Source organism: Madurella fahalii (genome assembly GCF_045866475.1).
Source record: "Madurella fahalii IFM 68171 DNA, scaffold_1, whole genome shotgun sequence".
Classification (NCBI taxonomy): Eukaryota; Fungi; Ascomycota; class Sordariomycetes; order Sordariales; genus Madurella; species Madurella fahalii.
This window is the reverse complement of record NW_027263971.1, coordinates 9,575,851-9,596,376: the sequence shown is the minus strand read 5'-3', so window position 1 is coordinate 9,596,376 and position 20,526 is coordinate 9,575,851. Positions and strand designations below refer to the sequence as shown.

Genomic DNA, 20,526 nt, shown 5'->3' with positions numbered 1-20,526 from the left:
CTGCTCTGGAGCATGGTCTTCTTCCGGCGCTCGATCATGTTGTTGTTCAAAAGACGGCATTTCCAAACCGGCCCTTATCTTTTACTTCGGCCAAGAAAAAACTTCAGCCTCGACGACCCTGTTTGTTTGATTCCATGTGTTAAGGCTGCCATCCCAGGCAACATTGGGGCCAAGCTGAGAAGGTAGTCGGAATCTGCCTTATCAAATCTTGACTGGATGATGTCCTTGACTGTTCTTGAATTTCCATACCGCCCGATGTCGCGGTTCAGCGGTGCTCCCTTTGCTATCATGGCAGCGATAACCGCCTTGGCTTCTGCGTATTCCAAACCAAGTTCGCTTTTCCATGTCGATTGTAGTGGGCGCTTGTCTAATTCTCCTAGCAGTGTCTCAAATGCGCTTCCCTTATCCTTCTTCCCGCGAGCGCTTGGGGACGCTCCTTGCTCGAGGAGAAGCTTCGCTAGCTCAACTGAGATATTCCATCGATGGTAAGGGGCTTCCGATGGGACGAGAAGGAGGCTCAACAGTGAGTACTCATTGAGTGACATTTCGGACTTGATTCGATCCGGATCCTGCCGCAATGCCTTCGTCGCGTAGAGGTAGAGCCCCCGATCCAAAGCAAGAGCAAACAGCGTCCGGCATCGGCTGGCGTGAGAAGGAGCGCACGATGGCCAGCCAAGCTTAGATACGGCTTGCTCGGCTGCGTTCATAAGCGCCATTGGTGCCAGTCCTTGCTCTTGCTCTACCCTCCAAGCAAAGTAGACAAAGGTCTCCAAGTACTCCTTTACTTTTGGGATCTGGATGATCTCGGACGACCGTAGTAATACCAGGTATGCCTGAAGCAAGCGATTAGCGGGGCTGAAGTCGCGGCGGCATTTCTGTCTCAACATAGTGTTGACGTCTGCTGTAAGCAAGAAGTCCCGCACGGTACGATGGAGAAACTCTGCTCGGAGGTGGATGTAGCGTTCCTGCGCGAGGGTCTCGAGAACCGACTTGATTTCAATCAGTCCTTTGCTCCGGGCATCGAGCCTCCTGACCATTCTGTCTCTCCAGGTGTCGAGGGATCCCAGGCCGCGTGCTGTCAACGACATTGACAGGAGCTTGGATGGGTTATCGTCAATGTCGTCCAATATAGTAAAGATCGCTAGTGGCAGCGACTCTGGGGCGTGAGCGGCCAGGAGGAAGACTTCAGAGGACTGCTGTCTGTAGAAAGGATCGACGGAATCCATAATGTGCAGGAAAAAGGCCTCCAAATCAGGAGGTAAGGCATTCAGCCTCGCCTTAAGGTCAGAGACTCGGTCGGCATATGTCAGGCCATCCAGCAAAGACCGGACGACGAGAAATACCCATAGAAACACGCCGCATGCTCTTTCTACAACCTCCTCGACTAGGGCCTTGTATTCCGGGTCATCCTGATGCTTCCGGAACTGGACGTGCTTCTTGAAGTTGTCTTCGACGTAGTTCCTGATGTCCCCCTTGGTGAGGTCCTCTAGCCTGATCAGCCTGAATCGGTCGTTCCCGAAGGCATCCATGAAACAGCTCCAGGGGCGGCTGGCGCAACAAATCTTCACATTCTCAAGAGAACCCAATCGCTGCAACATCTCGATGAGATTAGAATGATCGCCTTCATACTCATCAAGCCCGTCTATGAAAAAGCATAGCTTTTTGGGTATCCTCTGGCTCGATAGGCACTGCATGACGAGAAGCAAGTCCTCGATATTCCATTGATGGGAGTCCTCGGTAACATGGGGCATGGCTCTGCAAATTTGCGGAATAGCCTCCGGGAGGTGTCGGAGAATCCCGAAGAGAAGTGACCGGAATAGGCCGGTCTGAGACATCTGTAACTTCGACCCCGAGTTCCAGAAGAAATGAGTGGCAATGACCAATTCATCTTTCCCGGACCAGGCCCTGAGAATTTGGCGGATGACGGGACTCTGGATTATGAACTTGGTAAGTGTTGATTTGCCTGAGCCAGCTTTACCCTGAATCCAGAAAACTCCTTGGCCGCTTCTCAGCCACGACCGGAAGTGAAGGGGAGTGCCGTCGGGCATGCTGTTCTCGAATATCCAATGAAACGTTTGAGCGTGAGCGGGTTTGATGCTTGCTTGGCGAGCCATGATGGTGTCAAAGTATAGTCTCGATAGAAAGACATGCTGACCATCTCGTTCTCGAGCCATGCTCGTGAGTTCGCCAACACGATCAACCAGCCGCGAAGCGGTTAAAGTGGTGGAATCTACCAATCCTTTTGGGTCAGGATGGACACCATCATTGCCTTTCGGCTTGTCTGATGCCAAGAGTTAACAGTTTCCTTACGCTTGTGTAACTCTATACTCGAGCCTGATGCGGCTTGGGGTGGAATCCTACCTTGGGCTTGGCTAAGGGCTCTTAGCTGTTCCACGGCTAGGCTAATCTCCTGCTTGGCTTCGCTCATCTCCCATTTAATCGAATCCCTAATATGCTGGAGTGTTTCGGAGTGGTTGACATTCAGTTGCAACATTCGATCATCGATCTGGCGAAGAGCCTCGTGCATTGACGATTGCTTGTTCCTTAAGAAGAGTCAGCTGGAGAGGGCCATTCGAACATGGTGCAAAAAGTTGTAGTTGGGCGAGAGACACTTACAGCACCCCCCATTGGAGGTGAAGAATCAGGGACGCTTGCTCTCGGCCAAGGGTGGCAACCATGTCTTGGATACGGCGTCGTTCCCACACTGTCCTCAGCGCCGCCATGAAGCTCTTCCAGACCGTCTTGTCCTCGCTCTTCAACTGGTCAAGGACTTGAAGAATTTCTTTGGCTATTTTGCCACACCGCTGTGCTATGCTGGCGACGGTTTCGTTCACGAACCCCGCAGCAGCAAGCTCAGAAGCGTCAGATATCTCATCGGCGAGAGTCTGCAACCGCGTTGCAATGGATCCAATGGCGGTATTCTCGTCGGCCGCGCCTTCGGCCGACTTGTAGATGGCCACGGTACCGGAAACCAGCTTAAACATGAAGTCTGCGAGCTGCGCAGTGCTGCTCGCAAGTGCGAAGCTGGTGATAGGGTCCATCCTGTTGCTTCTAAGTTCCGAGCTCCCGTTCTCCGCGTTCGCGGCTCCTGCTATGCGAGCCTGTAACTGTGCTGTGCTAGTGACGCGTTGGTAGTCGCAGGACAGCAACGCTAAGGTTCCTTCAGGTGATGCTTGGAGAATCGGGTTGGAGGCTGAGGGCTGTGTCACACCTGTCCGCGGGGTTGCATGCGGGGCAGTGCATGCAGCAACCTAATAGCTGGCTGCTAATGAAGGTTATGAAGGCACGAATCGCCGACGGCACACGGCTGGCCTGGCGAAGCCTGGCAGACATCACCTGCGAGCAGCTGGTCCACCATGCCGTGGCCAGAGTCATGATTATTGATCACGTGGCCACCGCTTCCTCTCTTTGCCCGCTCCTTGCGCGAGCAGAGTCTCTTCTACAAGGTACAATATTCTCTGCAGTACCGACAATCAGTCTCACTCCAGACTCAGTGCATGGGCCAGGACGGAAATCGTGATGAAGGTATAGGTCGAACCCACCAGTGCACATCCTGACTGGATAAGATAGAAGGCAGCGGGACGGAGGACTGATGATGGATGTGTCGGTGTTGTGTATCGTAATGAAGGAAAAAGCTCAGCCATAGGCGGTTCGGGCCGCAGCTTAAATACAGGCAGCGGGAACCCTAACCCTGCACAGTACCCGGCTTGGCTGCGGATTTGGAGGCGAAGTTGACAGAGCCATCCGGAATTATACCTTAGATCGAGAATTTGCTGTTGTAGCCGTCGAATTTAGCTGGGTCGCATCGCCATTTCAGCGAGCTTGACAGCGCAGGGGCGCTAGTCACTATCGAGTACTTGGTAGTGTAATCTCATGATGTGAAGCCATCATTCCTCGGGCTGGTGTGGCTGGTAAGCCCTTGTGGCTGGTAGGTTTTGAAATGCGGGACTTGAGCAGCTGCCACGATAATTGACTATGTGATGCGATTGGCTTATACAAGAGTGGGGTGACAGAAAGTGGACCGAAAGGTACAGTACCTCACACCCAGCAGGTCTGAGTACCTGAGACTCTCGATGATCATGGATAGCTCCATACATTCTCCACCTGGTTTCCGTAGCGCTCGCAGACTGTCGCAGCTCTCAAGCTACAGGTGTATCAGTCCGACAGCGGCCGTATAATGTCTCACGAGTCGCTCGGGTAAAGCCCCGTTTATCCGAAAACGCCCCCGTACCCGGTTCATCCATCATCTTGGTTAAAAGACCAGGCGCGCCTGCAGCAAACATCAAAAGCCAGCGGCTTCCCAGCCCGAAACCTCTCACCATCGCGATATCCACGGCACGGGCTCCGCTGAGCCGCCAAGTCTCATGGTCGGGATCTTGGCCGGACGGTTAAATGGGGATAAATAGGAAATGGGACTCGACCTCGCTTGGTTTCCGACATCCACGCGCCCGCCTCGATCCCAGCACGGCGGAGCGGTTTGGAGAAGCATCCCATGATGAGGGTCCAAGCGGACAATGCCTCGCCAGACCCGACTTGCTATATATCTGAGGTAGCTCCTCAGCTTGTTTTACTGCAATTTTTTCCCTTCCCAACTTCAACCCATCATCATCACCACCCTTGATTTGCCTTCCCCAGCAGTCGTGCTCCATCATCAAAACCCCGCATCCGCTACCCCACTACTTACTCCAACTCCTCCCCGTACCCACCAAACCCCCCCCCCCCCCCCCCCCCCTTTCCTTGGCTCACCACCATGGCGCCCCTCATCACCAACATCTACACAGCCGACCCGTCGGCGCACGTCTTCGAGGGCAAGATCTACATCTACCCGTCGCACGACCGCGAGACGGACATCCAGTTCAACGACAACGGCGACCAATATGACATGGCCGACTACCACGTGTTCAGCACCACGTCGCTGGACCCTCCGGCGCCGGTAGTGGACCACGGGGTGGTGCTCAAGGCGGAGGACGTGCCGTGGGTGTCGAAGCAGCTGTGGGCGCCCGACGCGGCGTTCAAGGACGGCAAGTACTACCTGTACTTCCCCGCGCGGGACAAGCAGGGCATCTTCCGGATCGGCGTGGCGGTGGGGGAGCGGCCCGAGGGCCCGTTCACGCCGGACCCGGAGCCGATCCGGGGCAGCTACAGCATCGACCCGGCGACCTTCGTCGACGACGACGGCCAGGCCTACATGTACTTTGGCGGGCTCTGGGGCGGGCAGCTGCAGTGCTACCAGAAGGGCAACGACGTCTTCGACGCGGCCTGGCAGGGGCCCAAGGAGCCGTCGGGCGAGGGCGCGTGCGCGCTGGGCCCGCGTGTGGCGCGCCTGACGGACGACATGCGCCAGTTCGCCGAGGAGGTGCGCGAGGTGGTGATCCTGGCGCCCGAGACGGGCAAGCCCGTGCCCGCCGACGACCACGACCGGCGCTTCTTCGAGGCCGCCTGGATGCACAAGCGCAACGGCACCTACTACTTCAGCTACTCGACCGGCGACACCCACTACCTCTGCTACGCCACCGGCTCGAGCCCCTACGGGCCCTTCACCTACGGCGGCCGTATCCTCGAGCCCGTGCTCGGCTGGACCACGCACCACTCCATCGTCGAGTTCCAGGGCCGCTGGTGGCTGTTCCACCACGACTGCGAGCTCAGCAAGGGCGTCGACCACCTGCGGTCCGTCAAGGTCAAGGAGATCTTTTACGACGACGAGGGTAGGATTCTTCCTGTGAAGTCCGAGTAGAGTGGATAGAGGATGTAGTATAGATGTCCAATCAAAACAAACCAAAACAAAATATTGGGTATATTCCGCACGCTCCAACTCCTTCCCGCCATGTATATGTATATGTATCAGTATATATATAGATATAAGTATGCATGTTCATCAGTCAGTCTCCGAGCCCCCTAAGACCCCAGCCCTCAACCTCTCCAACGCCGCCTCATACTTGCCGGGACTATGATCCGTCAACATGCTGACCCCAAACCGCACCTCGCCGAACCGCCTCTCCACATCCCGCACATACTTGAGCACAACCCTATGCGCCGGCCGCCCAAAATGATCCTCTTCCCGGCCCGCCGCCGCCGCCGCCCCCGCCGCCACAAAGGCATCCCTCCTCAGAACCCTCTGACTCTCCATCACAAACACCTCGCCCGGCGGCACGAGCTTTTCGCTCAGCATACTCGACCGCAACACCTTCAGCGCCGCATACGCCCAGTACTCGTTCTCCTTGCCTACTGCTGTCCCGCCTCCACGCAGCACCCAGGCATCGGCGGCGGCATCGTCGTTCCGGTAGGCGCGTGCCATGCTGTCCCTCAGCGCGGCCCACACCCGCTGGCGCAGGTCGGATTTGGCGGCTGAGTTGTCCGTCTTGAGCGCCAGCGCGGCGGCCTGGAAGTCGTGCAGCACGCCCAGGGAGAGGAACGGGACGAGGTCGTTGCCGTGGACGAGCGTGGTGACGAGGCCGCGGGTGGCGGTGCTGAGGGCGGGGGACATTGTCGAGGGGGGCCCGTAGGCGTAGACGTGGATGGGTCGGTTGGCGGGGAGGCATACATGTGGAGGTGGCGGTGGTGGGGGGCCATTGTCGGACGCGGTTGAAGGGATGAGGAGGTTGGTGTGCGGTTCCGAGGAGGCGGTGATGAAAAGGGAGGAGGAAGGTCCCGGAGAAGGGTTTGGCTCCGAGAGCATGACACCGAGGAGGGAGGTTACCGCGCCGCCGAGGGAGTGACCCGTCAGGACGAGGCCGTACTCGGGGAACTCCTCGAGCGCCGCCTTGAGGATGTGGAGGACCCTACCGTCGCCGCCGTAGAGGAGACGTCTGGCCGACGCGTGCACGCCCTTGTGGACTTTGTAGGACTTGCCACGCCAGACCAGATCATCGTATTCGCACGTCATGTCGGTCAGCACGTCCTCGAAGCCGAGGGTGCCGCGGCAGGTGAGCACGACGGCCTTGGACTCGTGGCCGAGAGAAATGTAATGCACGAGCGGCACTCCCGTGTTGGTCGAGCCGGTTCCGTCTGATCCGCCTTGTGGGTCGATGAATGATGATAACAGGATGCTGCTAGGATTCGACCTGGTATGGTGGGCAAAGGACCGCAGCTCGTGGTGCGTGTCGTCTGAGGCTCCGGGAATCGGCATCTCCGTGGCGATGCCCAGTACTTTGAGGAACTTTGACCCGTAGGAGGTAGAGGCGAACCGCATATACCGCGTGATGTTGCGCAAGAGATGATGCTTGGGGAACATACCATCCACCACTCCTGCTTGCTTGAGCGTGCCCAGTGCTTCAGTGTTGCTGAATGCGCTCCTCATGCCATGCATGTGGTAAGGAACGAGCGATGTCTCCGATCCGTTTGCTCTCAAAGTATAGATACTCGGTGTATACGTGTTGGACTTTGGGCGACGGTGATCTCTCGCCGGTGCGCTCTGTTGATTGCGGAGTTCCCTATCCGACGCTCCTTTCTTGATGACTGGGCCTGTCATTGCAGTCTCGCCAAATACCGAAACGCGCCTGTGCTCCCCAGACCCGGCGAAGGAATACGTCTCGGTCAGAGAGATTGCCGATTCACATAGGCTTTCGTGGACGGACAAGACACTGGCGCTGGACGGCGTCCGCCTTGGGTGTCTCCGAACCTCTCCACCTGTCCCTCGAGAGGGCGAAGATGGGTTGCTCGGCAGCAATGACGACGTTCGGGTAGGGACCGCGCCATCTGACAGTTCTCGTTGTGCTGCTACACTGGCTCTTGTAGATTTGGTTTCCTTCTCTTTTGTCGCAACTTCAGAACCAAAATCATCTTTGCTGAAGATGGACATGGGTTTCTTGAGAACATTTCGGAATCCGCCTTTCTTCTCCGAGGGGGCACGAACAGGACCAGACTCATCTTTACTGCTTGAGAATAACAATTCGCCGCCGGGCTGTGTCGAAGATGACATCCTTGATAGAGTACTACGCGTCGATGGAGAACTGACCGGTGTACCACTAGAGCGCTTGTTTGCCGAGCTCTCGCCATCGCGCTTCGGTATCGGCGGAGTTCTCGACGACACCGCGAGCGGCCCCGGCGACGTGGGAACCTCTGAAGCTAATGGGCTCTGTCGAAAGGGTGGCAATTCTCCACGACTGGTGAAATGTCGCGACTGCGCAGGAGCCATCTCGCTTTCACTGGCTGAGCTCTCCGGGGTATTCATGACAACCTCGAGGTGGCCGCTACCTCTGTCCATCCTTTGGAAAGATGCTGTTGTTTCCTGACGGCGATTGTGTCGGAATACAAGCCGTGAACGCGTAACGGCGCCGCCGTGGCTATCCTCCAACCCTGTTTGCGCCTGGGAACCGGGGTGGCCAGTGTCCCAACTCTCCTCAACCAACTCGAGGCCTGGGGGTGGCACGACCTTCAGTTGGTGTGCACCGCCGGTTATTTGGACCGTGATGGTTTCTGTAGTAGATATCTCCCTGGTAATGGATACTTCAGCATCGTCAGGCAAACATCGCATGATCTCGCGTTGCAGTTGCAGCGTTGGTGCACGGAAGCCGTCGTCGTCGCTGCTTCCACCTCCCTCACATTGGATTGCGGCAAGTGACGGCCCCGCAGGTTGAGGCTTCTCCAAGTTGGATGTCCCGGTAAGGACATCGTTGTGAATATCCACCCGCGCGCCGTCAGCCAGGACGACCACGTCCCACACGGTCTCCTCGATGCGGAGCGTGCGGCTTTCCTCTTGGAGTAATGAGCCACATGATCGTTGAAGATATGCCATGCTGCAGAGCCCCATCACCAGATCCAGCACGCTAACCGTTTCTCCTTGCACACCCGTGGCAGGGTTCTCAAATTCTCGGCGGACCATGGCGACGATGCTTGCCATGGCGCGGGAGCTGTCGGTCGATCCGAAGAACTGGTCGAGCATCGAGAGTATGAGCTGAGACGTCTCAGAAGCAATGGATAGCGCGGTGCTGGTGACGTTGAAGCCGGTAGCAGTCCAGAAAACTGCGTGCCCCATTGCGCGGTGCAACGTCCCGACGGCCGTCTCGAGGATGGTCTCGAAATCTGCCCTCGCCAAATCCGAGTCGGAGCGGGAAACAGCATCCCTACCGGCCCTGTTGAGGATGCCTTCGAGCATGGCGCGGCCAAGCTCAAAGCTAGACAGTGTGGTGAACTTGGCGACGTCTAATCCATACCCACCGATAGCGCTGCCCATGCGGATGGCGAGACCGGTCGACCGCGTGGCAAAGCTGACGGCTCTCGCTACTGACCCGGGAAGGAGTGTATCGCTGTCGTTGAGGCTGGGCGCGGCCGTGTCTTCGCCGGGAACGACGCCATCGCCCGGGATTAGCGCCATGATGTGAGGAAATGCGCCGCGTGTCGTGCCAGGCGTCGGGCGATCATCCTGAAGCCATCAACCGAACAAAAGCGAGTCATGGAGCAGTTTTGGGGTGAAATAAGGGGCGGTGAAATATCCAAAACGCTCAATAGGACGCGCGGGTGGCGGCATGAGGAAGCTCGCAGTGGTTAGCCGGTTGCTGCTGCGACTCCATTTCATGCGTTTCCCCTGTCCCGCCGTCATCGCCTTCTTCGTTTCTCCCGGCATCTGGCATGTGATGACGCGGGAGTGGTCACCCGATGTCCCATTGGCCCCACACTCTTGCCATTCGGGGCAACTGCCGACGCTGCCAATCGAACCCTCGTCTACTCCTGGGGCGTAAGCTTTTCGATACCCGACAACACGACAAAGTCCAGTGGAAGTAAAGCACCACGACGGTTCCTACCCTTTAAGGAGTTGATAAAAAAACAATGCAATTGGGCACAGAACCTCGATCCTCTCATTGCAGGAATCCGACTCCCTGGAACAGCCCTCCCTATAGGCGTAGAAGAGACTCCGATCCTCGGCTTGGCCACAGACTTGGACATCGACGTCCCTAGCTCTCTGTTACGATGTCCTGGCAAGACCCAGTTTTCCGGGTGAGACCTGGAACCACGCCATTCCCCCAGGATGAGCGGGACTGGCATTCTTGAACCAAACACTCTTGGCGCCGGTTAAAAACAGCCCAAGTGGTCGATGGTCATCGCCGTGATGAGATTCAGAGACACATTCGTGGCTGACCTTGTTACGATCTGGCAAGGGGTACGGGGTACGAGTTCGTGTCACCCATTAACCAGTTTTGGAATGATCTCCAACTCCCATAATGTGCACTGTACACTAAACGTACCTCGGGCCGCTATCAGTATCCACCCTGTCAGCCTCTGGGACACGATAAGAAATAGTTGTGAAGCACATTTCCTAGTATCCCTTGGTATCAATTTTTTGCATATTAATCAAGACGCTGTGGTTGAGAAATACTCTCACATTGATGAGTACTGGGTGCTGGGCCAATGCAAGGTTGCTACGTAGTGGGGCCTGTCGCATCCCTGGCCGAGCTGAGCGCGGGGCTGTGGCTCTGGCCAGACGCAGGAGCCCGCCTTCAGACCCAACACCTTCAACGCTGATTCCATCGCTCTCGCATTCCACTCCCGATCTGGCTGGCGCCCAATCCCAACAGTTGACACCGTGTTCGCGGCTGGCGGCATCGTTACTTGTAGCTGATAAATTCCACCGAAAACAACCGCTCGAGAGACGATCCGGGCATCTAACCGCCTCAGCACGGGCCCCTCGACGCGAGCACCGCCGATCAACCACCGTCCGACAATGGCTGAAGACGGCCTCTTTTCCGCCGAGCTCCTCTCTCCCGAGGTGCAATCGGTGCTCCCCGAGGGTTACAAGCTGCGGTCTCTTCGACGCAGCGATTATGACACAGGATACCTCGACTGCCTGCGCGTGCTGACGACGGTGGGGGAGATTGGGCAGGAACAGTTTGAAGGGCGCTACGACTGGCTGGCCAAGCAGAACGGCAGCTATTTCATTCTCATCATTGAGGATACCAATACCAACCCGCCGAGGGTGGTCGGCACCGGTGCGCTGTTGGTCGAGCGCAAATTGTAAGGAGTTCTCTCGGGTTCCCCTCCCCGTGCCCAACGAGTACGTAACACTGACGGTCCGATCCCACGCCAGCATCCATAATCTCGGGTCGGTCGGCCACATCGAAGACATTGCAGTCGCAAAGGATCAGCAGGGCAAGAAACTGGGACTACGCATCATCGAGGCGCTCGACTTCATTGCTCAGCAGACGGGGTGCTATAAGACAATCCTCGACTGCAGCGAACACAACGAGGGCTTCTACGTCAAGTGCGGCTTCAGGAGGGTGGGCCTTGAGATGGCGCACTACCACGAGGGCCCCAAGAGTAATAAAGCCCAGTAGCTCGTGTCAGGGAGACCCGCTGCGTGCAGGCCAGAGCGGCTGACTGCTTGGACCGTTATTACTCCGTCATAGGCAGCGAAACGGCCAACCTCTAAAAAGGGGCCCGTTGCACGGGCGCTCCCAGCAGTACTTGCTGTGATGCTGTTCCCAGGCAGCATCGGTTTGTGGCACCCACATACCGACACGCAGGATCGATGCTACAGTACCACTGGCAGGTGGCCACCTCTTGGGGAGTCGGGGGCGGGGTTGCACATGTGGAAAGGAAGAAGCAATGCTTTTCAGCTACGCATCATATGGAAAGAAGTCGTTATTAGCGTATAATGGGAACAGAGATAGAAATAGACCGGCATGTTTTCTCCGTTGTATACCTTTTCGGTGCCTGGGGGTCTTGGACAACCCCTGTCTCTTACTCTGGCAGCCATCGATTGTTAGTTGCGGGTAGCGGCCCTCTTTACTGGTCTGCTGTGCCACCATCCTGACACGACGCTTGACATGTGATTCCTCCGAACCACGTCCCAAGCAGCACTCGCCAACAGGGAAGCGCCCGAGGCCGCTGTGTGGTTGGCCGGTGGGTGGTATTTGCCGCAGACACCTGCTGCACACCCCATCGGAGCTCCTCTGCCTGTCTTCGGCTACCTTGGCTGGCCCGGAGTAATTACCGGTGGCATCGCCCGGGTCGTGCAGCTGCTTCTTCCCCATTCAGGGTCGCGTGCGCGCGGGGAATGGCCGGGCTCGCAGCTACCTTACCTCGACCGACGGTTGGTCTTGGTCCGGCCGCTGTCTGCCTCACCACCTGACACTCTCTTGGGCACTAAACCTCGTGCCATCCCCCCGCCTTCTCGTCAAGGTCGGTGCTACTAGTGCTGACGTATATATAAGCTGGGTCTCACGCCTCGCATCATTTCAGCCCATCTCGTCCAGTTTCCGTCTCAACACTCTCATTCCCCTCCGGACCGAGTGCTCTCACACCTGCATATCTATCCAACTGGTCGCCTCAGCTGAAGCTGTCGTGCGGATTGCGGATATCCCCAACTCCAAGGATCCGGTACGTCCGACTCCCAAATCGCGGGGTAGCCAATTACACTCCTGCCCGAGCCGTCCCCTAATAGTTGGGCTCGATATTGTTAGCGACTCGGGCCGAAACCGAAGACACATATTAATACGGCACTGAACTCGACCTCGTAAAAATGGACGGAGCACTCAACGCTACGGTCGCTCGGGTGCGCATTGCCCTGGTTCAGTCTCAGTGGGTCGCCGTCTAAACCACCCGAGTACTAAAGCATCAAGCAACTCACATCACCGCCCCCAGAGCTGTTGCTAGACTCAAAGTCGAGGAGCCTCTTCCCACTCCTCCCCGTCGACGCAGGCGGAGCACCGTTACGGCTGTATACGCCGGCAGCAAGGACGGAGTGCCCCTTTTTGCAAAGCAAAGAGTTGTCCGCGTGTTGTAAGGCCTTGCTAGGATACCTACTTTGTGACGTTCAGTTTGTGTCATTCGTTTTCTCGCGACATTCTCACTCTGAACCCCCACCCGCATCATGTCTCCCCACAAGATTCAGGGTGCCGTTACCGGCGAGGATGGGAACAGCGGCAAGCCCCGGCATTGGATCATGGGCACCGAGGCGTTTGAGGCGCGCATGCCGCACCACGACGGCATCAAGGCGCTGTGGGAGACCAAGTGGAAGTTCCCAGTAAGTAGTCGTTCGTCGTTGTTACCATGCAGCCTGTATGTAGCAGCATCCAGCACGGCAACCGTCGGTATAGCGATAGCAAAGTATTGATTATGAACGACCCGCGTCTAGTGCACCAAATCCGTCTACCCGTTCCACGACGGCGCCTATGAGGATTTCGAGCCCATTTTTGAGCATCTGATCAAAGTAACTTTCCCCCCTTTTTCTTCCCATTAATTTCTACCACAATCCTTTTCCCTTTCTGCCCATCAGCCTTCCACCCCATGCACCCCTTCTTCTCCAACGCCCCAATGACCAATAAACCCCAATCCCTCCGAGCTTGCCCATAACAGCCCTCCTACTACACCACCTGCTTCCTTCCCATTCCCATTCCAACCGCAACTCTCACTCACCACCGCGATACGCAAAAATTCAACAGAACAACATCAACGACGGTACTTCGGCAGAGTACACGACCGCCTTCCTCCCCACCGCCGAGCGCCTCGCCACTGACGCCGACGCTCTCCTCGCCGCCGGCGACGCCGCCCGCGCCAGCGCCCTCTACCTGCGCGCCTGCGCCGTCTACCGCATCGCTCGCTTCCCCTACATCACGGCCTACCCGGCCGTCAACGACGCTGTCAAGTGGCGGGCGTGGGAGGCGCAGAAGGAGACGTACTTGAAGGCTGCGCGCGGCTGGGAGTGGTAGGTTTCTTTTTACTTTTTGGATTTTGGCTTTGCTTTGCTTAGCTTTGCTTGGTCGGATCTGGTTGGGTTGGTTGGCTGGTTGTGATAAATTGTGTTGTTCAAGCTTTCCAACACTCGGTTGGTGGGTTTCAAAGATGACTCTGGGTTTCCACTTTTCCAACGGAGTAAAGAAATGGATTGAGAGGTTCGACTAACCTTTGCCGGCTGCTTGTAGTCCCGTCGAAGAGGTCAACGTGAAGCACGTTCATGTCAAGGGCGGGGATAGGGGGGAGATACCCGTCTATGTGAGGGTTCCGAAAGGGGGCGGGAAATGCCCGGTGGTAATCCTGATGACCGGGTTGGATGGGTACAGACCGGATAACACGGTGCGGTGCGAGGAGTTTTTGAAGAGGGGCTGGTAAGTTCACGCTACCCGAGAGTTTGGTTGCTGGGTGCTTGGTTGACGAATCTCCAAGGGGCGCGGTCGTGGTTGAGATCCCCGGCACGGCGGATTGCCCTGCCGATAGCGCCGATCCCGAGTCGCCGGACCGGTTGTGGTCGAGTCTGCTCGACTGGATGGCCGACGACGGCCGCTTCGACATGAGGCGCGTCATGGTCTGGGGCTTGAGCAGCGGCGGCTACTACGCCATCCGCATCGCGCACACACACAGGGATCAGCTGATCGGGAGTGTTGCGCAGGGCGCGGGATGCCATTACTTCTACGACCCGGAATGGCTGGAAAAGGCGGACGGGCATGAGTACCCCTTCCAGTGAGCAGACTCCTCGGTTTGGCAGGCAAACGAGTTCGCTGACAAAAGAAACAAGATTGACTCCGGCCATGGCTATGAAGCACGGATTTGCGTCCGTCGAAGAGTACAAGGCCGGCGTTCAGAAGAAGTTCTCGCTGCTCGAGACGGGTATTATCCACAAGCCGTCTACCAGGCTGCTGCTGATCAATGTGCGTTTTCCTGTGGCACTGTGCGCTCGGTATGCTGACAGACCAACTAGGGCACGCTCGACGGCCTCATGCCAATCGAGGATTCGATGATGCTCTTCGAGTACGGCACGCCAAAAGAGGCCCGCTTCTTCACTGGCGCTCTGCACATGGGCTATCCCATGGCCAATGCGTCTGTCTACCCCTGGATGGAGGAGGTCATGGCTTCGGTAAAGGAGTGAACCCCGGGGGCGGCGCCTATTTGCCAAAGCATGGTGCAAGTTTTAGAACGTTGCAAAACTGAGAAATTCAAGCCATCAATTTGACCAACCTATCTATGCGTATGCTACCTACACAGAAATGAGGTGTCTGGCATGCGGCCGACATTCTCAACGTTTATAACAATTGCCCATTGATGACCTTGAATGAGTTCCCCTGCTGAATGGAGTGTAGTTGAGTATCGCTCTCTGAATCCAAACCGTCAACAGGTATGCAGTGTGAATATAGCTGAACAAACCACAGTTGTCCTTGGCGAAGCCTAAGCACTGGATTGATTCAGAAACCTGATATGAGGCAATCTAGGGCCGTTATGATGAAGGCAGCGTCATCACGGACTGGGTGCTCGCCTGATCGTAGTAATAACCTCGTCATTTTTCAAGGTCCCAGTGATAGTGGCAGCAGCTTCTTTGCTTAAGTACCTTATGTATTGATACAAAAGAGAGACTGGTCGTTGTGATAATGGATCAGATGAGCCTTCCTTTTCATAATTATTCCTGATGGCTAGAGCTCCCGAAGCGAAAGAGGGCTAATCTCGTCGAACGGTGGTCGAAGAAATACGCAGGCGGTGAGCTGAGGCCTTTGTGCTCTGGGAAATTGGTGTTTGTCAGGGGCTCGACACCGTGACTGGGTGGCTGGAGCGGCTGGCGGATAATTCCGCGGCCGCCGGAACACACGAAACTCATGCGTTTCTCACTTGGTCTCATCCATCCGTCCCCTCTCAAGAATTTTCTCTCTGCTATGGTGGAGCGACCTCTTACACGGTATTACGGCCTCCCACCCATGACCGATGAAGGTAACTCTACTCTTTAGCTGACTTGATTACGTTGATTCTTACATTACGTTAGTCTAACACCGACAACAATGGAGATTTGTGAGAAAGGCGAAATCTTTGTCGAAAAAGATGACACTCTCGTTTTTGATCACGCAAAAATCATCCTGCGGGGAGCTGACGATGAATACTATTACGCAAAGACCAACCAGCGTATCTTCTGATCATCTGCCATCGACATCAATGGGCTAGACGCAACGAGAATTCCAGCAGAGCAAATGTGGCCTTTGGCTGACCCCAAATTCACTCGAGCTCCGGACCCTCTACCTCCCACCTCCTACCTTAAGCGGCCCAGCCTTCTGGATTATGAACTCGACAATCTGGATTGTAGCAGATATGTTTTGACCGAGGTGGAAGCGTGCGAGGTTCTGAGAACACACCCACATCCCAATATCGCTCAATACCTAGGGTGTGTTGTTAGGGAAGGGAGGATAAGAGGGCTTGCCTTTGCCAAATACCCCATCACTCTCTCGCAAATGTTGAAAGACGGGACACCCCTTGACAGGGCTCATTGTCTGCGTGGGATTGAAGCTGGTGTTCGTCATATGCATCAATTGGGGCTTGTCCACAACAATCTTAACCCGTCAAACATCATGATGGATGGAGATGATCCTGTCATTATAGACTTTGACTCATGTAAGCGAGAAGGGGATAAACTGGGCCCAAAGGCAGGAACAGATGGGTGGGCACTGGACGGCCAAGACTACGCAAGGCGAGAGAACGATCTCCACAGCCTCTCCAAGATACGAGCCTTTTTGATGAAGGACAGTTAGAGGATGCCGAATTCAATTGGGCCTAATTCAAATCCAAGGACAACCCCACCCATTTTCCCTCAGGTCCTTGCTCATCTGCTTCGCGGTGCCTGCCCGGCAAGACACTGCCTCGGTGTGTCTTGTGATGTTTCAAACACGGTTTGCCGTCAAAAGCACGAGCATGTCATCTACACTTCTACTACCGTTGCGGAGTATAATTGTCAGGCATTTGCGGTCCGTCCGTCCGCAATCCGAGGTTCTCGTTCTGTATGATGATCCATCTCTGCGGTACTTCGGGATCCACTCGCAACCATCGACGAGTGGGGTAAACTCACAATGAGCCATTGCACCAAGAAATCGGTGAGTTGCTCGGGTGATTTAGCGTCTCAGAACCGGATCCTTGTTAAGGCTTCTGGGAACTAGTATGGGCCGTTGAGATAGGGGTTTATACCCATGTTCAGCTCGCTCATATGTCAGAAGAGGAGTCATCAGATGAGATGAAAACGGATGAGCTGACTGATTAGGCTGCCCAACGCGGTCTATACTTATCTGGCGTGGCACTAGATAACCACATGATCGCGCTCTAACCTGCTGTTGGCTCCTGGGCTGCACCATTGCGCAGATATGTGAATCCCAGTTGAGTGAGTGACCAGAACGATGGTTGGCCCGATGCGCCCTCCACCAATCACTTTCCGTTAGCAGACAGTGGAGGCATTTCTTGCCCTTCACCGATGCTGTCAGTTGTGTTGCAAACAGCTACGAGTGCCTGCGTCACTAAGATTTGGACCAAGAAATTCTAGTGCAGGACTACCCAACCGTATCTCTTGTCTTACGGGCAATAATCTTGAAGTACATTTTCGTACCTATGTCCTAATCCGTAGCTAGGCCAAGTTCACAACTCTCAGTAACAGCGGCTAGTTGCGCTTCTTAATGCCGTTGAGCCACCAACGTCTTCCCAAACACATGGGGTATGTCTGTGGGTACCAAAGTGCTCACGGCGTTCTGCAAGTCAATGGCTTCGTCCTGATGTACTGTCAAGGTAAATGTGCCTACTTGCATATATGATCAGTCATGACGGTACCGAGGAATAAAGGTATGGTGGGGATTTTTGATGACAGAGTGGCATTAGAGAGATAAAAAAAGTACTCCTGTCCTGGCATCTAATACGGTATAGCGTGCCATCCTTACACCGAGACTGGACACTCACTCACTTCCACCACATGCTCCCCTGGCGTGCAAGGTTGATTGGCCTGTTTCCCAGCCATAGCTTGCAGTGAAAGCTTGACCGGCTTGTAGTTGTCATAACAGACCTAGGGGCCTAGGGGAGCTCATCAGTTGACAAAGTCTGGAAAAATGACAAAGTCTGGGAACAAACATTTTTGTGGGGGCGAACAGCGGGTGGAAAAGCCTGGGAACAAGTTAGCCTGGAGGGGCTAACAGCGGTTGACAAGGGCCTGGGGATGAACTTTGGGAGGTGAACGGCGGTTGACAAGGTCTTGAGCAATGACAAGGTGTGGGAACAAAACAGGGGGGTGACAGCGGTTGACAAGGTCTCGGATAGGTCGAGGAGTTTAATAGCGGTTGACGAGGTCTGGAAAAATAACTAGTAGGGGTAAACAGCGGTCAGCAAGGCCTCGAGCAATGACGAGGCGTGGGAACAAACCAGGGGGGTGGCAGCGGTTGACAAGGTTGGGAAACAATGTGGGCTTTAAAACAGCGGTTGAAAAGGTCTCGATCAATGACAAGGTCTGGGAACAAATTGGGCGGCTGACAGCGGTTGACGAGAGCTGAGCATGCACGCGGGGGTGACGGCGGGACAAAGTTCGTTTCTCCCGTCTCAACATTGCCGCTATTAGAAATTAATTACCAATCTTGGGCTAGAGAAGATTCGAAGTGAAGCAAGCGAATAAGATTAGTACATTGCCCCTCATTGTGTTCCTGCCTCCAAACTCCTGTACCCCTAGGAAGAGGTTGTTTGAAGGCAGCAACGTATAGCGGTCGTCGTCAAGTAGGTTATCATCTACAGCAATACACGGGCCGAATGAAAAGGGTTCAAGAGACTAACAGCATCTCTGCAACTTCGCTTAGGCTGAATCGCGTTTGGCATGTGCCCACAGATCTTGTCACGGGCTAATCATCGTGATTGCGAATGAGGTTGAAGAGCAATCATTCGTGGTCGAGTTTTGCGAATTTAAGGAATAAGGTTCCGAGTGCGAGAATCCTGTGCACAATTACAGTACGTGGAAGAAGAACTTGGCTGGGAAGTGGCCAGACTGGGGGTCAGCGGAGAATAATGAGGAGGGCGGTGCCTGAGGGTGCTTTATGGGCACCAACCAATAGCCGATCTGGCGGGTAACGTCTTGTGTACCTAATAAATCCACCAGCAGTCGCTCACACGAAGATGAATTGACGGCCTGCGTTGTCCAGACTCGGGCATCAACCCCCTCACGGTGTGCACAATTTACCTAGCAAAATCGCAATGTAGCCGTGTAAATTTCACCTTTCTTTTTCTGCCTTCTCTGTTGTGAGTGGATACGAGAAATCTTGCTTATCAGCGGTGCCAGGCGGCGACCTAAAAGCAATCCTTCTCCAGCTTTACATCCCTTCCTTCAGGTCCACGGGGCTTCCCAGACCCACAGGATGGCACAGCACTCAGCGCAAAGGAAGCTTTTCAATCCCTTCTGCGGGACAGTATACCTCAACCGCGGGGGGTATGGCCACATATTTCGACTTGCAGACACGGCTATTGTCGTGAAGATCGCACACCGCATCATCAACAGCACCGCAGAGGAGGAGGCGAAGGCGGCCAAGAACTTGGAAATATTACGACAGGAACGAGCTCTATACGAAGTATAGGCCACCAAACCACTACACCCAAATATCGTTCAGTACTTCTTATCCACGGATATTGCTATCTTCATGAAGTTCGAGCCCGACACCCTAGAAAGACGTCTCAGTCGCCGATTCGCGACTCCCATTCCGGAGGAACGGCAATTCTACTGGATCAGGGAGATCGCAAGCGCCACATCCTGGCTCGAGAGCTTTGACTACTTCCACGGCGACCTGCGACCGGAAAACATCCTCCTGGACGAGGCCGAGCATGTCAAGGTCTGGGACTTCGGGCGGGTTCAGAAGCGTGGTTGCAAGGTTGAGGTAGCGACATACCCTTTCTATCGCCCGGGCAAGGATGTAGTTGCGGGTCCTGCCCATGAACAGTTCGCGATCGGTTCCTGCATCTACACAATCCGCACGGGAGAGGTGCCTTACAGCCAGTGGGAGACGCCTGAGGAATTCAGGAGAATGCACGACGCCCTTGTTCAGGGGAAGTACCCATCAACCGAAGACGACGGTGTCCTTGGCCATATTACCGCGTCTTGTTGGAATTCAAGCTACGACAGCATGAAAGACGTGGAAACAGCCATCGAACAGGTTGTCAGCATGTTATGCGGGGAAGGCAGTGTTGTTCGTTTGTCACTGGAAGAACACAACGTTTACGTGCGGAAGTGTCGAGAATTTCTCGCCCAGCAGGTGCAGGAGCACAAGGGAGAATAACGCAGTGTGGATGAAATCCTTTGCAGATCCGCATCTCGGACATGTGGCGGCCGGTATGCTACGTTCCCAGATAGCCATGACCACCTGAATGCTTGAGAACCGGTTCCTGTCGCGCTACAGTGCCAGCTGTACAGTATATGATGCCAGACCCCACCAGAGGGGTAGGCTTCCGGGCCTGACGTTGGGCAGTTCAGTATTACCTGCCATCACACCGCTTCCAGGCAGTAACTCCCCACAAAGCCAAGTGCTAACGGGCTTCCTGACACATCCAAGCAACGCTGCACACGAATCTTCAGCAGCATCTCCAGTTCTAGAGGACTTCACTCTTTATGACTACTTCCACCCTTCGATGCAAGCATCCTCGGCCCCGGTCCGTACAATGGATGAGTCCTTCGACAGCTGGAGAAACCACGAGCGAGAATATCGAAGTTATTCGGACCAATTCTACAAGAGGAGTTTTCGTCCTACCGAACATGTCCTGAACCTTCGCGGGGAGCCGGTCGTTCCGCCCATGGGCTACGAGCGACTCCAAAATGAGGCTGCCTGTTTGACCTTCATA

General features: G+C 55.3%; 6 protein-coding genes across 6 annotated transcripts; 4 read left to right on the top strand and 2 right to left on the bottom strand.

Annotated features, from left to right (window-relative positions):
- Positions 1-81: 81 nt before the first annotated feature.
- Positions 82-3,041, bottom strand: MFIFM68171_02583 (NACHT domain-containing protein; the record flags this gene model as incomplete). Its single annotated transcript, XM_071058005.1, has 4 exons — positions 82-118; positions 250-2,281; positions 2,362-2,543; positions 2,617-3,041. 4 exons carry the CDS (start codon positions 3,039-3,041, stop codon positions 82-84), a joined length of 2,676 nt encoding a protein of 891 aa, XP_070914106.1.
- Positions 3,042-4,750: 1,709 nt separating this feature from the next.
- MFIFM68171_02582 (Xylosidase/arabinosidase 1) lies at positions 4,751-5,734 on the top strand (the record flags this gene model as incomplete). Its single annotated transcript, XM_071058004.1, has 1 exon — positions 4,751-5,734. One exon carries the CDS (start codon positions 4,751-4,753, stop codon positions 5,732-5,734), a length of 984 nt encoding a protein of 327 aa, XP_070914105.1.
- A 141-nt stretch (positions 5,735-5,875) lies between these two features.
- Positions 5,876-9,313, bottom strand: MFIFM68171_02581 (sn-1-specific diacylglycerol lipase; the record flags this gene model as incomplete). The annotated part of the gene is made up of 1 exon (XM_071058003.1): positions 5,876-9,313. The coding sequence occupies one exon, from the start codon at positions 9,311-9,313 to the stop codon at positions 5,876-5,878; it is 3,438 nt and encodes a 1,145-aa protein (XP_070914104.1).
- A 1,344-nt stretch (positions 9,314-10,657) lies between these two features.
- On the top strand, positions 10,658-11,267 carry GNA1 (Glucosamine-phosphate N-acetyltransferase-like protein; the record flags this gene model as incomplete). Its single annotated transcript, XM_071058002.1, has 2 exons — positions 10,658-10,947; positions 11,021-11,267. 2 exons carry the CDS (start codon positions 10,658-10,660, stop codon positions 11,265-11,267), a joined length of 537 nt encoding a protein of 178 aa, XP_070914103.1.
- A 1,538-nt stretch (positions 11,268-12,805) lies between these two features.
- MFIFM68171_02579 (Pigment biosynthesis protein Ayg1) lies at positions 12,806-14,797 on the top strand (the record flags this gene model as incomplete). The annotated part of the gene is made up of 7 exons (XM_071058001.1): positions 12,806-12,958; positions 13,070-13,144; positions 13,377-13,639; positions 13,857-14,039; positions 14,098-14,391; positions 14,447-14,579; positions 14,630-14,797. 7 exons carry the CDS (start codon positions 12,806-12,808, stop codon positions 14,795-14,797), a joined length of 1,269 nt encoding a protein of 422 aa, XP_070914102.1.
- Positions 14,798-19,055: 4,258 nt separating this feature from the next.
- MFIFM68171_02578 (EKC/KEOPS complex subunit BUD32) lies at positions 19,056-19,967 on the top strand (the record flags this gene model as incomplete). The annotated part of the gene is made up of 2 exons (XM_071058000.1): positions 19,056-19,106; positions 19,305-19,967. 2 exons carry the CDS (start codon positions 19,056-19,058, stop codon positions 19,965-19,967), a joined length of 714 nt encoding a protein of 237 aa, XP_070914101.1.
- Positions 19,968-20,526: the final 559 nt, after the last annotated feature.